At 37.1% G+C, this 17,326-nt stretch overlaps 1 protein-coding gene across 1 annotated transcript; it reads left to right on the top strand.

Annotated features, from left to right (window-relative positions):
* Positions 1–12,037: 12,037 nt before the first annotated feature.
* Positions 12,038–17,119, top strand: LOC110681896. The gene is made up of 9 exons (XM_021858044.1): positions 12,038–12,464; positions 13,438–13,660; positions 13,756–13,808; positions 13,975–14,011; positions 14,865–14,936; positions 16,091–16,195; positions 16,281–16,437; positions 16,518–16,594; positions 16,756–17,119. The coding sequence occupies exons 1-9, from the start codon at positions 12,352–12,354 to the stop codon at positions 16,816–16,818; spliced, it is 900 nt and encodes a 299-aa protein (XP_021713736.1). The 5' UTR covers positions 12,038–12,351; the 3' UTR covers positions 16,819–17,119.
* Positions 17,120–17,326: the final 207 nt, after the last annotated feature.

Raw genomic sequence — 17,326 nt, 5'->3', positions numbered from 1 at the left:
TTTGTTCTTCATTTTCTCTCTAATTTGTTTTTTTATTAACTTTTATTTTACTTTTTTGATTGAATTTGTTTCTTATTCCTGAAGAGACCGTCAATTTAGATTAGTGTTTTGTTTTGTTGATTTGTAATTAGGTTTTTTTTTATGTTAGTTTCAATGGGTTTTTTTTTTTTTGGTTTGATTCGATCAATTTTGATTTATTATGTATGAATTTTGTGTAAATTTCGTTCTTCATGTTTTTTTGTTCATAATTTTTCTGTATGAATTTCAATTTATTATGTGGTGATTTTGTGCTTAATTTCGATTGATTAGGTTTTATCCGATTTTTTGAATTCATATGAATTGCATTTTGTTAGCTTCAATCAATTTGATCTGTGTATGAATTTCGATTAAAAATATGAATATGCATTAAAAATATGAATACATGCATTTTAGAAAATGAGCATACGCATTAAAAATATGAACATATACATTGGTTCATTTTTTGAATGCGTATGAAAAAAGCATTTCAGAAGGTGAACATATACATAAAAAAATATGAACATATGGATTTCAAAAAGTCAACATATACATTTCAGAAAGTTTACAAAAGCATTTTAAAAAGTTTACATAAGCATTCAAAATGTGAACATAAGCATTTAAGAAAGTGAACGTGTGCACAAAAAATATAAACATGTGCATTTTAGAAAGTGAACATAATCAAGCAAAATATGAACATATGCTTAGTTTCCCTAAAAGTGAACATAAGATTTTTAGAAAGTGAACATAGGCATAAAATATATGAACACATGCATTTCATAATAGATATATGAACATAAGCATGCTTTTCAGAAAGTGAACATAGACATAAAATATATGAACACATGCATTTCAAAAAGTGCACATAACCATCCAAAATATGAACATATTAATTGTTTTCCTTAGTGAATGCATAAAGAATATGAAAAGAAAATTTCACTAATTAACAGAAAATTTCAAAGAACATAGTTTTGAAAAATTTAGATAAAAATTCACATAAATTCAGACAAAAATCAGTGAAAATTTACCTTTTCTTAGGGTAATCTTTTATTTTGCATTTCTTCTCGTATATCCATTGTTGATTTTTTGGTTTTTAGCGATAAAATCATGTAGAGGAGAGAGAATGAAGTTTGGAGAGAGAAAATTAGAGAAGTTAATTGCATAAAAAAATTTTGAAAAATTAAAAAGAGAGAAGTAAAATGTTTTTTTTTAAATAAATAAATTGAAAGCCAAAATATGGCGGTTGGGAAGTGGGTCGTGTTTTCGTTTGGGCAAGTTTTGCAACTAGGCTTCTTTATTGGACCAGTGTTGCACCTATCCTAGGTGCATAAGGATGCATGTAAGACCAATTGGGGTTCACCAATCACCATTATGACATTATCATATTTAAGTATTTAACAATTTACTTGTTGATCAATGGGGTTTTTCTTTCCTAACTTGGCAATGAATCTCTCAAAAAATATTTATCTTTTAATTTAACGGTTATGTATGACCCAAATTTTATAAGCTCATTATTTTGGTGGAGTATTGTGCATATCCTAAAGGCTTCCGGAACAATCAAGCAAGGTCATTACTTAGGGCCTGTTCCGATTGACTGAACTGAACTTATTAATTAGTGATTTTTAACTACGGATTAGTGATCTTTGATTATTTATTGATTATTTATTACTATACATATGTGTATATACAAATGTACATATTAAAATATTTACGAAAAATATACTATATAATTATAAAATTTATGGAAAATATATTAAAAACTTGAAACCTCTAAACATTTTAAACACATATTGATTATTATTATTATTATTTATTGATTATTATTATTATTATTATTGTTATTATTATTATTATTTATTGATGATCATTATTATTATTTATTGATTATTATTAGTAGTATTATTATTTCAATTATTATTGTTATTATTATTTATTGATTATTATTATTATTTATTACATATTGATTATTATTGTTGTTGTTGTTGTTGTTGTTGTTGTTGTTGTTGTTGAAATTTGGCTTTATATCATTAGCAATATCATTAGACATAAATTAAGAGCAGAGCTGAACTGAACTGAATTTCAACGGAAGAGAACAGGCCCTTACTCTTGATTTCTCTAGAATAATATCTTACTTGAATGTTCTAGAGCATTATTGACATTGAAAGCTATTAGCTAGAATATAGTACATGGTTTGTGAATTTTCTATAACATTATGGATACAAGAATAATGGAGAAATTTCAAGAATATTCCGACCATTTCTTCCAATTCAAGCACCCTCTACACCTATAAATATAGGTCATGGGCATTCAATCATTGAATACACACACAACATAAGAAGCCATACTATACACAAACCTTCATACTACATCTCCTTGTATTATTTACGTTCTTTACAAATCCACTATTCCTAATTTCCTACTTTGTAATACTCCTAAGAGAGTAATATAGAGAGAGTCATATTGTAAAATAAACCCTTAAAGGGATACTTGTACTCTCCTATTTTCAAATAGTGAAATAAAAGCGTTCATCGTTAAATATTGTGCGTTCATTTTTACAACTTATCTTGCCTTTACCTACCTCGTACTTATTTTATCAATATCCACATCTTTAATTTGTTTCCACTGTACACTCACCAACCTAGCATTAACATTGTAAATTATCTATGGCTATGGGCATACGTTTGACAAACCATATAATGAAAATACAAATCGAGACGAATTCAACACAAACACATATGATTATATTTTTAATTTGCTAACAATAAATTACCAAAACCAGTCAAAATAGTTTATGTAAATAATGCATAAGTCAAAATCTTACAAGTTTGAAAAATCGAAGGAAGTATATCTTATACTACGTCACTACTATAAAATCAGCCAAAGAGACCCGTCCAAATTAGCCAAAGAGACTGCTTTAGAGGCGGTCTCTAGCTAAGCGGTCTCTTTGGCAAAGAGACTGCTTGACTAGAGGCGGTCTCTAGAATGAGAAAACTAAGACCGCTTATTGAAGATAGGCAGTCTCTTTTTTTGTGAAAAACTAAGACCGCCTGTGGAAGATAAGCAGTCTCTTTTTTAAGAAATTTGACACCGGTTTTTAAATTTAACAGGTCTCTCCAATATCATTTAAAAAAAAAAATTGCTTATTTGATACGAATTTTAAAATTATAAATTTATAATCACAATTCATCAATATAACTCATTTAATTTTTTTACATTATTAAATATAGAGTACAAAATAATTCTTGAATGTCATAAACCTCAAAGATTACAAACATGATACAAATATACAGTAATTGAAAATCCAATACACAAAAATAAAATAAAAAACAAAACGTTGTAAATGATAACTTCCAGTTCCAAAGATCTTCTAGATGATAACTTTAAGAAATCTTTTACCAGTAACCACAAACATACACAAAGTAAAATCGGACAAAAATTAGTATCTAATAAAATAAATCAGAAAAATTAAACCAGCATAATTAAAAAAAAAAAAAAAACATTGTTTTCAAAAAAAAATCAAAACAAAGATTAATACGGAAACTTAACCAAAAAAGTAAAAAAAAAAAAATAAATCATATGAAACAAAACAAAGATCTAAAAATTGAAAAGAAAAATTCATAACAGATGAAATACAGGATGTAAACCAAAAATTTGGTTAAATGGCGATTAAACACACAAAAAGAAAAAATAAAAATGAAATTTCATAAAAATAATTTTAACCAATTTCAAAAACGAGCTAAAGAGTGAATTGACAGGATAAACTAAAAAGATAAATTTTAAAGACGAAAAAAATTTCTAGAACTAAAATCTGAAGAACTAAAAAATGATATTGAAAATAAAAATAAAATAAATTCATCAACATATCACATCTGACTAATATAAAAGAAGAACGATACGAACAATAACATATATAAAAATAAATAAACGAAAAATCAACTAAACTAGATCTAATACTACAGAAGATCTAAAGGGGAAAAATGTTTAAAAAAAACGTAAAAGAAAAAGGGAATAAAGCTAATACATCCATTGAAAAAACCCCCAAAACGAAACCGAAAAACACATAATGTTCAAATCTCATAAATTTCATAAAAAGTGGCGAAAATTGGTTATGAAACAAAAACATTAACATGCAAAATAAACAAACTATAATCAATTACCATGGCTAAACGAAAAATCGGACAAAAAAAGCAAAGTTTAAAAGAAATTCAGATTTTTAATTAAGAAAAAATGATAAAAATGAACATCAGATGACTAGAACACAAAGATCTACTCAAATAAAATCATAGATAACTAGAAAGAAAATGAAGGGGAAAAAACCCCTATTTTTTGCGCCACATATAAGAGCAAAATAAAAAAAAAAATTGAAAAGGGGGATTGAAGAATTCTCACCGTCGAGAATCGAAGAGCTTAATTTCCATAATTTTGCTCTCTTTCTTTTCTTCGTTAATGGCTGCTCGTATTGAACAGTTGCTAGCTATTTGGCTTGAAGGAAGGAAATAGTTAGGGTTTGAAGGAGGAGAGAGAAAGATATGAGAGAAGAAGAGAAAGGAAATGAGCGGCGGTAACTAAGGTAGGGAATGAAGAGGAGAGAGAAGTTAAAGAGAAAAAGTGAGTGGGGACGTGCGTGGAACCTCAAAAACCAAGAGACCGGTTTTTCATGTTAACAGGTCTATCTATCAAAAACAAGAGACCGGTTTTCGCAAAAGGCGGTCTCTGGTTTATTTTTGATAAATAATTTTTTCTCAAAAAAACACAAGAGACCCGTTGTCTTAAATAATCGGTCTCTCGAATAAATTTACCACTCCAACCAATAAAGTTAGAGACCCGTTATTAATAATAAACGGTCTCTTGGATCAAAGAGACCGCTTATGTAGATGACAGGTCTTATATATTGGGTCTCTTTGGCCAATTTTATAGTAGTGCGTGCACACTCACGTGAAAATCTACAAAGTATTCCCACTTGAAACAATACATTTCAAAATTATACTAGTACTATTAGTTGTAAAAATAGGCGGAGTTTTGATGAGCAAATGCCAAATGCTAGTGGTTATGCAGCTAGGAGTTCAAATCCACTACCTATTCATTATGGTCTTTTTTTTTAATCTATCTAATGCGATCTGCTATGCTCTGCTCAAATATGTTTAGCTCTACTTAAAACTGCTGAACCCTACCCCACTGAATATAAATAAGTTGTCATGCTCTCTGCTAACACCTGTTCCGTTGTGATGAAATTTTCTCTACTATTCTCCTCATAACCTCAACCGAATAGGACATACAATTAGTATGACTTAATTTATATATCATCCCACTACTACAACGTGTCTATACCTACTCCATATCTCCAATTGAGGCGGATTTGGTGCGAAATATGCAAAATTATAGCCAACTGCCATCCTTACTAGATACTGCGGAATACAACTAAAGTCCTATTCACTTCACCTTAATAAAATAATATTAAATAATAATAATTTAAGTTCAATAAAAATAAGTTCAGTTCAGTAAAATTAATTTCAGTTCAGTCAAAATAAGTTCAGTTCGGTAAAATTCAGTTATTTTTAAGAAGAATTATAATAGAAAATCAGTAAAAAAAAAATAATTTCAATTCAATAAAATTAATTTAAGTTCTGTAAAAATAGTTTAAGTTCAACAAATATAAATTTATTTCAGTAAAAATAATTTCAGTTCAATAAAATATAAGGTGAAATAAATAAGAAGTAAATATACAAGTAACATACTAACAACACCAAAGAATTAAGTGGCCGTTTGGTCGGGGATATTCATCAAAGGGAAAGGGAATCAACCACCATGATTCCCTTTTGTTGCTGTTTGTTAGCCCTTTTTTTTCATTCCCTTTCCCCCCTCCATTCCCCCAAATCCTTCTAAGCCCATTCCCTACCCTTCTCTAGGTATTTCAATTCCCATTCCCTACCACCACCACACCACCACATCACCACCTTCATACCTACCCAACCACCGGAAAACCCAACCACCGACCTACCTGACCCTCGCCGCCCCTTGCCGACTCTCCCCTGCACCGGAATCGGATCTGTTCGCTGCCCCTTTTCGCACCAGAGTCGCACGTCGCTGCCCCTTTTCGCATCTCCCCCAACCCTCGTCGGAGGTTGTCGCACCTCAAACGACGAGGGAGAATAGTTTCTAGGGTTTATTCGGGGCTAAGGGTGGTTTTTCGGGGTTGAGGGAGGTTTTGCGAGGGGCGGGTAGAACTGTGCGAGGGGCGGGGATGACCGGCGAAGGGGGAGGGAGGTGCGGCGAGTGGTTTGGTGGCTGGAAACGGTGGAGAGTGAAGGTTTGAGGTGGATGTGTGGTGGTGGTGGGACTGGTGACCCTCATTCCCTTTGTTTTTGGGATTTGTTAAACATCGCCCACAAATTACTACATAAAGCCCACAAAATTCACTTGGTTTGCCAAAATTGCCCTTGACCTTAAAAAAAAAACACTCACACTCTCATCACTCACACTCTCATTGCTCATCTTCTTTCAACCTCTCTAAAAAAAAAAAAAAATTCAAATAACGGCAATGTCGAGGCGGCAAGGCAAGGAATTGGCGGCGGCGGCGGAGGGAAGGATGTCCCAAGGAGGAAAGGTACATTTTGTTTTTTTAAAAAAAAAAAAAGGGAAAAACCGCCGTGACCGCGGTGGGGCGCCCTGGCTGGACGCCCAGCCAGCGGTGGTGGCGCCAGCTGCAGACGCCGCCACCAGTTGGCTGGCGCCTGGGCTGGACGCCACAGCCACGGTTGTGGCGTTTATTCAAGGCGACGCAGCCGTGGCTGTGGTGTCCAGCCCAGGCGCCAGCCAACTGGTGGCGGCGTCTGCAGCTGGCGCCACCACCGCTGGCTGGGCGTCCAGCCAGGGCGCCCCCCCCCCCATTTTTATTTTTATTTTATTTTTATTTTTTTAAAAAATTGTTTTTAATTTTTTTTTTTTTTTTTTGTGTAATATAATTTTGAATTATTTTTATATTTTGTTGTTTATTTTTATAAATTTTTTCAATTTCGTTGTATTTTTTCTACGTTTATATTTTGTTTACAATTATTTGTATGTTTTTAGTTTATTTGATTTGCGATGATGATTATTTATCGTATAAATTTTTGTATGTTTATATATTTTAAAATTTTGTGTAGAATTCACTGGGTCGTCATGGTGCGGGGAAGAATATAGAGCTTCTTAGTAGAAGTTATTCAGTGGAGAGGTCGGGGCATAGACATGTCAGATCCCGTGGTATTTCGGCCGCAGTTCGTAGAGAACGGATCCACCGTCGGGATGAGGATGACGATGATGATGCTGAGGAGGGTGACCAGGAGGAGGAGCAGGAGGAGGGCGCAGATGAGGATGAGGATGTGGACGATGGCAGTGGACCGTATGATGATTACGGTCCATTCAGTCAGAGGGTTGATGACATGTACGAGACGCATATGGTGGAGGTGCGTAAGGGTAGGGGTGGTAGGTTTGTTAGTAGATCTGGCACATCATCTGCGTCCACTGTATCTGGGGCAAGCAGGAAACGGTCGAGGGCCGGTAATGATTCTTGGGTTGTTAGGAGTGAGGTGCCCGGTGGGCCTGTTGACGGGAGTGTGATTCCTAGCTTTCTAGGACACATAGCTGCCCGTATTTGGGAGGACCAGGAGAGGCCTTCAGTTACGGGGTTGTTGAAATGTCATACCCGAGAAAAGACTTGTAGCTTTTTGCGTACATGGGCTGAGGCCTGGCCGGCGGAGAGCGAGATGTTCGAGCGACTGGAGGGCACTGGGGTGAAGCACGTTCCTGCCACCATGCACGATAAGATTGACAGTACGCTGATCACGGCTTTCATTGAGCGATGGCAGCCGGATACAAACTCTTTCCACCTTCCGTTCGGTGAGATGACGATCATGTTACATGACGTCGAGGCCATTCTGGGGATTCGTGTTGAGGGTAAACGACTTTGTGCTGTGGCTGATGCGGATCAGGCAGATTCGCTGGCGGAGTTGTTGGCGGTGGACAGGGCTGCACTGTACACCGAGGCGCTAGGTGTTTGGGAACACGGAGGTGTGAAGATCGCATCCGTGTTGCAGCGGTGTTTGTACCCGAGTGCACGTAGGACGCCCGACGCACAGCTGAGTGCTTATGTTTTTCTACTCCTCGGATGTACCTTGTTTCCGGATAAGAGCGGCGGAAACAAGCTCAGGCCACGCGACATCGTAGAGGCGTGTGACCCCGACAGTGTAGGCCAGTTTTCCTGGGGATCGGCTACGTTGGCGTATTTGTATCGCCAACTAGGATTTGCGAGTCGGGCTGACGCGGCAGGTATCACTGGGTGTCTGACTCTATTGCAGACCTGGATATACGAGTACTTTCCTGCATTGCGACCACATCGTGACCCAGTTCCTATTGATGAGGGGATGCCGCGTGCTTGTGCGTGGAGTCCGCGCTCGGAGAAGAAGTCCGTTGACCGCCTCCGATCGATACGGTTATTGCTGGACAGGCTGTCCCCCTTAGAGGTAACGTTTATTTATAGAGTCTACATTTTATTATTTGCACATATTATATTCATGTTATTAAATTTTATATGTTGTTATTGTACAGGTGAACTGGATGCCTTTCGGCCCGAACCCTAGTGTTAGGGTACCCAGGACCCTGTACACGGGACTCATTCAGTATCGTGACATCGTCGAGGCGTACATGCCCCAGCGTTGTCTTCGCCAGCTTGGATTTGTCCAAGTTATCCCTCCTCCCCCGGCGTGCCCGATGAAGGCGGTCCGACCTGCATCGTCGAGGGACTACGTCGTGGAATGTCCGGATATCATGACCGGGACGTGGGACCAGCTTCCGATGGTGGCCCGCTTATGGACTGCGGAGTTGCAGCGGCCGCCCTCTGGGGTTACTCCCATGTGTGACCATTACTACATGGAATGGTTCAACCGGTATTCGCACCCGAGGTTGTTCGCTGATCTCGACCACAGCGATGATGATTATGTGCCACCGCCTACTGCCACGGAAGCGGTATGTCTTTTATTATATTTATCGTTGTCTTTTAATTAAGTTTTATTTGTTGTTATTGTATTTCATCTTCTGTTTTTTGTTGTATGCAGTGGATGGGAAAGATAATGCAGGACGTACAAAAACTCTCTCTTGAGAAGGACAGCATGAGTGCAACAGGGAGAGCTGTTGTTGATAGTCTGGAACAGACCCTTGCGCAGTGGGAGTCGTCGTCGAGGAGGGATTACTGATGGTTATTGTATTTTATTTATAGAGCATTATGTTGGACATTATGTTGTAAAATTGTAACATTTTAGATTGTTCTTTTAGCTTCCAACTTAAACATATTATCAGTGCTGTTTTTAAAGTTTGATATAACCGTTCGTGGATCCGCGCAACTTACCCATGCAACATATAGAATGCAGTAAGCAATACAATATAAAATATTAATGTTCTCATTAAAAGAGCAACGTACAAATAAGATTACAAATAAAGAATGTAAACATGAAAAACTAAAATGCAGCTAGGGTGTTCCATTCGTGGATCCGGTCATTATATAGCGCATCCCAACCCTCTACGCTCGCTGTGCGAATGTTGTACCACCGAGGTATAATCGGTGGCACCGGAAAATCGGTTGACATGTCTAGTCGAATGAAATGTCTGTATGACGACCCAAGAAACGCAATAGCTAGCTCTCTGACCGGTGTGGTGACAGTCTCACGCGACCGCCAAGGGAGAACCGTGGTACAAGGATAATAAGCTTGACTATGCACTCCCAGGCCGAAATGCATGACTGCGCATTTGTAAATGTTTGCAACAGCAAACAGATCTAGGGGCGCGTCAAAATAATGATTTTCGCCGCAAGGTCCACCTCCCCACCGGATACGCCGCAGAGCGCCATCCAAGTCATCCTGGTACACATGACGATAAACATTTCGGTTAGAGGCAATTTCGCTGTACATCCAAGTCTAGCGAACAGTGTATCCAAAGCAGCGGTCGATGAATCAATCCAGTCCTTGGTAGCTCTATGAGCGCTCTCAACTCTACATGTTGTAGTGTTGCCAAAATGAAGTACCTAGTTTGTCCAATATTTGACAAACTTTTCCCTGTGAGGGACCCATTGATGCATCACATAGTCCACCAGTGCCGGACACCACTGGTACGAATCCCTGAAGTTAGCCAATGCTCGCTCATACGCTTCCTCTGTGGTAGCCTGTAGGATCTTCCGCCACTTACCATTCACCAATATCTCTGCCATTTCCAAATTCTTCTTGAAAAGGTTGTAGGCTTTCACTTTCACGCAGTTGTTGATGTGCCATGTGCACAATAAGTGGTTCGATTTGGGAAACAGCTCTGCTATGGGGGCAAAGAGACCTCCCTCACAGTCGCTGACGATGGCTGCTGGATGAACATTAGGCCCGATGTAGTTTCTCAGCTTCTCCAACACCCAATAATAACTTGGAGCCGTCTCATCCCTGATGATTGCATGACCAATCAGAAAGTTCTGGTTCGTTGGAGCCATCCCAACCATCTCAACCAGAGGGAACTTGTACTTGTTTGTCTTGTACGTTGAGTCGATCAAAATCACAAATGGCCAAGACTTGATCATATCAGCACAATCAGGATGCACAAGGAAAATATGAGTCACCTCCGCTGTATCTTCATCAGAATCAAACCAGAACAGGTAACCACGTGATTGTGCCTGGTGTAGCAGCTGCTGTATAGGGTTCCTTCCCTCTGACCGTTCAAACCTGAGTTGCTGTCTGACGTTGTAGATGTGTCTTCGGTTTGGATGGTCTTCTGGAAATTTCTCTAACACAGATGCTAATATTTTAGCAGGCTTCACTTGAGCATCACTCATTTCTTTCACAACTAGTTTCGCAGCAGGACTTAAGCCGCTCAGTTGTCGATGACCCTCTTCATATACTATCATCTCATGGTTGTGATACCCCCATTTAGAGTAACCTATCACTTCCCAACCGTCACGACTCCGTAGTTGTCGAACCTTTACTCTGAGCTCACACCCACAACCTTTCCGCTTTGTGTCAAACCGAGTGGCTGTACGAAAATCTCTTTCTTCTCTTTTGCGATAACGGTCACATCTCAAAATGCGATCCATTCTACCATCCCGTTGAGATTTATGAGTTGCTACTACCAAGCAAAATCCAGCTGCAATTGCAACCTGTTTTGCCCAATCAATCGCCTGTTGAGCTTCTTCGAATGGACCATCATGTCCAAATATCCCATTGTAATCATTTCCGTCTCCACCATATTCCTGCATCAATTATATATTACAATAAATACATTTAACGGATAATACATTTAATTTCTATATTTACACAGAATTAACACAAAAAAAAAACATAATTATATATAATCAAACTTAATTTTTATAAAAACCCAATTCGAATTTTCAAACTAAATTTAAAAATATACCATTTCGAATTTTCAAATTTAATTTAAAAAAAACCTATTTCGAATTTTCAAATTTAATTTACAAAAAACCCATTTCGATTTTTTTAAAAAAATCATTTTCGATTTTTTTTTACAAAAAAATTAAATAAAAAACAACAACAAAATCAAAAAAGAAAAAAAAAATTAATTATTAAAGGTGGCGTCTGCCAGGGCTGCCACAGCCACTGGACTGGCGCCTGGCAGGGCCGCCTCACCCAGTGGAGTGGCGTCTGCCCAGGACGCCAGTTTGGTGGTCTGGGCGTCTGGGCTGGACGCCACTCTGGTGGTTCTTGCGTCTGGCTTGGACGTCCAGGCTACGGTTTGGGCGTCCACCCTAGGCGCCGGAGCCACTTCGACGGTACCGTGAATTTTAACGGTGACTTACCTCGTTTTCCGTCGACGACGACGTACCTCCGGCGTCCCCCGCATCTCCGGCCTGCCCTCCGGTCTCCCCCGGCGAGCTAGTACGGCTCCACATTTTTTTACACCGGGATTATTTCAATTTTAGAAAAAGGGCATAATGGTCAAATCATATCATATTTGTGGGCTTTATATGGTAAATTGCGGGCGATGTTTAGCGTTTCACTTGTTTTTAAGGCCAAACAACATAGAAAATTTTAGGTATTTTCATTCCATTCCTTGTCTTTCCCTTTGTTCATTCCATTCCGATTACCCCTTGCGAACCAAAGGACCTCTAAAATAGTAAAATTTACCCAAACAAGATAAATCCTTTTTGTCATTCTTCCCTTATCCAAATGCAAATCTAAATCAATAAATCCATTTTGTTTGCCCATATCATGCTGATGCACAACCATTATCCATCTCAACTTTTATAAATGGGACACAAAATCAGCCAAAGTTTTCTGAATTTTTTAGTCATACTACTGCAATTTTTTAGAGAGAGAAATGGAAGTAGAATTTCAAGGTTCTATTTTTCACAAACTTCGAGCGGAAATTCCTCCTATTACTAGACCCAATAATACCCATATTGGCATTCTTAGAATCCCCTCAACTATTGGGTAAGTTTTATTTTTAGGTAATTTTTGTGGGGTTTGATTTTTAATTTATCATGTCGAGTAGTTTTAACTGATTATGATTTTGATTTGAGTAATTGCATTTAGTTTTATGATTATAATGGGGAAGGTATTGAATTTTGTTTAGCACTAATTGATTTTTTTGCTTAATTTGGATTTCTGTATGAATTTATGTGATAGATAGGAAAATATTTAGTGAAAAGGGGATTTCGGAATTGTGTATCCTAATTGAAATTTGGTAAAGTTTTAATTGGATGCTATGATTGATGAGAATGTTGAATGTCATTTTTGTGATAATTATGCCATCACATTGCTATTGATTAGTTGCTGACTAGTGAATATCATTTATTTAGAGTGATGTAATTAGCTCAGTAGGGATGGAATTTATGCCTGTCTGTGTCCTAGTATGTCGATTTCGATGAAGTGCTGCCTGTTTAGTTTGATCCTTGATGTAATTTACATTTTATGCTGATAACCCCTAAGCCTAATTATACTTGTGGTAGAGCTTTTGAATTGAGACTTGTCATATTGCAAATTGCAATGAGAAATAAATTGCATAAAACTCGAAGACTTCAATAATATCGGTAGACAGATAAAGCAAGTGATTAAAGAGAATCCATTAGAAGATGTTCCTTATTTTAGCTCATTAGTAGCCTATTGCCCAAGCTCCAACTCATTAGGATTTAGATGCCTTGGTAGTCCAAACTCTAAGAGTGTTCATTGTAACTTGGCTTTTGAAGATTACGATTACAATGCGGATAGTGAGTTTTTTATCATCAAGGATTTCATTCCCTTCTTAACCTTTTTTTAAAGGGAATCGATAATTTCCCGGTTTCTCTGATCCTGGAAACTGTAAAAAGAGAATGCTGACTTTTTCTCTTGGGTTTTTAATTGATCTTTCTTACGAGTGTTATTGGGGATTGTATATCTGATGTGAATGTCATCTATTTCGTGTCAGAGAAAACTTTCCTAATTCATGTTCAAGATGGAAATCATTAGAAGTACATTGCAATAACAGTCAGAGTTTACAGCAATCTGCTGTGTCGACTAGTGACAGTCAGAGGCCACCTGAGCTTTATTTCAACAGGTTGCAGCCTTGTGACAAGGAGTGTGATGGATTACATAGGCATAAATTTGGTCGATTTCTGGCCCGTGAAGCTGCTCTTGATGAAGAATACTGGGTTTGTTTTGTTTTCTTTTTCCCCTTAGAATATCATAAATTGGGTTATTGAGCCTTTAATTTAGATGTGCAATTTTCCTCTATCTGTAATGGCAGACAGCAGCATGGTTGCGTGCAGAAGCTCATTGGGAATCTGTATCATACATGCGGTTAGTTTCTATATCCAATATGAACCTCGTAAGCCATCTTTTCATAGAGGATATGCATTTGGTGTACCTCTGCCTCTCTCTCTCTCTCTCTCGCCAAGATTCTGCTTCCGTCTGTGACTTTAGATTATTTTTGGTCTCAATTTTCGTTATATTCCTGTTTTTTCAGGCACATAGAAGCATTCAAAAGAAAGTATGCAGAGCAGGTGAGTTTTCTGGGGAAGATTTTGATAATTTGATTGAATGTAACAAAGGAACTGTATTGCCTAATCAAGATCAACTTGAAATTTTGGGATGGGTTATAATCAGAAGTTAAAATGCCTCTAATTTTTCTGAAGTTGGCTTAAGCATGAGGAACTATGGGTGTTTTATATATACTCAGGTGCTTAGTGAACAGGGATCACTCTAGAGGAATGAGAATATTTTTAACTTTTAAGGTGCCGACGTTAATTTGCATTTTTGTTTGGTGCAAACATTAATTTGCATTTGGAAGTAATGGATGAGTGTGTTTCTAGTCGCTTAATTTTATGGCCAGTATGGTAAGTTGTTATAAAAGGTGGTAATGAGGATGAGTATATAATTTAGTTTGTAAGTAAAATCAATGTCCATTCCAATGGTAATGCAAGTTTACTCCACATTATCTCTTTATTCACAAACTTTCATTATAATCCATTACCATTTTGGGGCTAGTATTTGCCTATTTGGTTGTAACAGACATTAATAAGGAAGTTTAGAGATGAGATTGCATTACTACAGACATTAGGATGTTACTTCGCTTGCCAAATCACACATAAAGTTTTTCCCTAATACACTTAAATTTAGATGGATTTAGGTTGCATGTATACATTTGAGCCACTGTATTCTTTTTAGGGAGAACTTTGTTGCTAGATAGTCTGCTGCTTGTTCATGTTTGGGATTCTGGCCTATTTCCACGAGTTACGTGCAAAAGCTACAGGGGAAATTTGAATCGCAGACATTTTGATGGTAGCATCTATTTGGCATATTATTTTTCTGCCATGAATGGAAATGACTCGGGTTTTTTTTGGTCTCATATTACAGGAATTCTATGCACTGAAAAGGCGATGCTCTGGACAAGATGGGAACGCCCTAAAGTGCTTCTGTCTAGTTGCAGTACGTAATAAGCTCTTAATTTATTCTATATAATTATTAGTAGATTGTCTCTACTGGTATGTTATATTGCCCTTTGAAGATTTATGTCATGTATGTGTATATTTTACTGAAGCCATTTCAAGTAATTCATGACTAGGAAGCCTAGTTACACACTTAGTCACTTACACTGGATTGAATCAAGTTCAACCTTTATGTGAGTCTACCATTAGTATGTGTTTTGACTGGTTATATGCAGTAATGGTAGGTCCATTATTCCATATTAGTCCAATTTTTTACCAAGTTGTGATCCACTTAAGGTTTTGGCTGTAATCTTCAATTTGTCTGCTACTTTCTTGCTTAGAAATAGGTATGAAATGAGCTACTTTCAAATCAAAGATGGATAGGCTAAGAGGAACCTTGCTCACAATTGACCCCCCCCCCCGGGTTGGGGGCTGCCGAGCCTGCTGTTTATCTTTTTAAGGGATATAGCAGAAAGTATTTTGATGGTGTATGGAAGCAACAGAGGATAAAAAAACAGTTAGTTAATTGCATATAATAGGGCCTAATAGAGCTCTTCGAAGTTTTTGACACTAGTCATGCCCTTGTTCTTCTCTTGAGAGGATTTTGTTCGAACTCTTTTGAATACACTAGTATCTCGATGTAATTTATGAGAAATTATTAACTTTAAAACATTGAAACAACATATTATTGAACTATTTTTCTAGCATAATCTTATGTCATTCACTCATTTTAATTCTCTCTCTGCACTGGGGTATTTCTTGGTATGTTCTGCAAATATGCAGTCAGTTGTTAACTTGGGATAGATTTCGTTAAATGTTCCATTGTTATTAACCCAATACAGTATTAGAGACGTTGAGAAGTTCCAGACCTTGGCCAGTTTCATGGGTTAGGACTTACTCCATGCTATCTCACTTAATCTTTGGGGTGGCACACCTGGGCAATATATACCTAATTTTTGAAGAGGAAGCTGATCTTATATTTTTCTCTGTTTACATCCTATTCCTTCTATATTAATATTTCTGGTTATTATGGAATTTAGTAGACTGTTTCTCTCTCTCTAATGGGATATGATGTATAATGCTGCCTCTATACATGTATTCTTGCTCTGCACTTATTTATTTATTTATTTATTTTTTTTTTTTTTTGCAATTTAGGTGAAAAGGGAGGAGAAAAATTTCAGGAGAACTGTGCTTAACAGTGTTGTTGGAACTCTAGATGTAAGCATACGACAATTTTTGCAAGGAGAAACATATCCAGGGGTAGGTCTTTTCAAGTTCAATATGGTGGTACAATATAAACCCCACAGTTCTCTTCTATTATCTCTTATCCACCTTATTATTTCAGGAGACGAAGAGGTCATCTGGAATCTTGGCAAGTCAGGTGCCCTTTGATGCACACAAGTATGCGTATGTCGCTAATGTTTGTGTTTCAAAGTTTGCTCGACGTCAGGGAATTGCTTCAAATTTGCTCTATTTGGCCAGTGATGTTGCTATCGCATCAGGTAATCTTGTCAATTTCTTCTTGGAGACACTTATGCCTGTTTTCTCTACTTTATTGATATATTGTTTCTTGTTTTTCTAGGTATGAAGCAACTGTTTGTTCATGTTAATTTAGACAACAAGGCTGCTCAAGAATTATACTCTAAAGCCGGTTTTGAGGTCTGACATCCAAATCTAGCTGAACATTCATATCTACTCATACTGTATTTTCTTGGATATTGACTTGTCATTTTACTGGAATATTTGCATCTCCTTTGATTAATTTTATGGCAGTCTATTTTTGTCTGTTTACATTTTCGTGTATTTCTTCTCCTTGTTAGATTGTGGAGGGTGCATCATCCGCTTCAGAAGTTCAGAGGCTTTTAATGTTGAAGGTGCTATGAGACTTTTATGACTTTCATACAAATTTATATCCAACACATGTATATATTTTTTTAACCTCTATAAAGGTATCTCTCTACCTTACGCGTAGTCCATTGTTCCTTCTTCCCCCCTCTTTGCCTGTTTCATTAAGTAGAAGTTGCCAATTTATTTTAACGTTTGGCATGTACAACTTCTAGCAACCAATGTGTAACTTGTAAATATGATGTCTGGTTTCAGTGTTTCTGTACATAATGAAATACTTGCTAATGTAAGCTGTTATATCTGTTGTGGTGTCAATCATTTGATGCATTTTTTTTCTTTTTTCTTTTTCCTAAACTGCTAATTTTTCTGGCTTTTTTTTTTGGGTGTTTAGAGAGCCACAAGAGCGGGGGTGAGAATCGATCCTAGGACCTCCTAGAATCGGGAGGGAAGCTCTAACCACTTGAGCTATCCCTCACTCTCATTTTCCCTGGCTTTTAATGTACTCCGTTCGTATTATCCCTGCATTTGTTTCCCCTTTCATTGGAT

Source organism: Chenopodium quinoa, unplaced genomic scaffold (assembly GCF_001683475.1).
Source record: "Chenopodium quinoa cultivar QQ74 unplaced genomic scaffold, ASM168347v1, whole genome shotgun sequence".
Taxonomy (NCBI): domain Eukaryota; kingdom Viridiplantae; phylum Streptophyta; class Magnoliopsida; order Caryophyllales; family Amaranthaceae; genus Chenopodium; species Chenopodium quinoa.
Note: the sequence above shows the minus strand (reverse complement) of the source record. Positions and strands in the feature narration are given on the sequence as shown.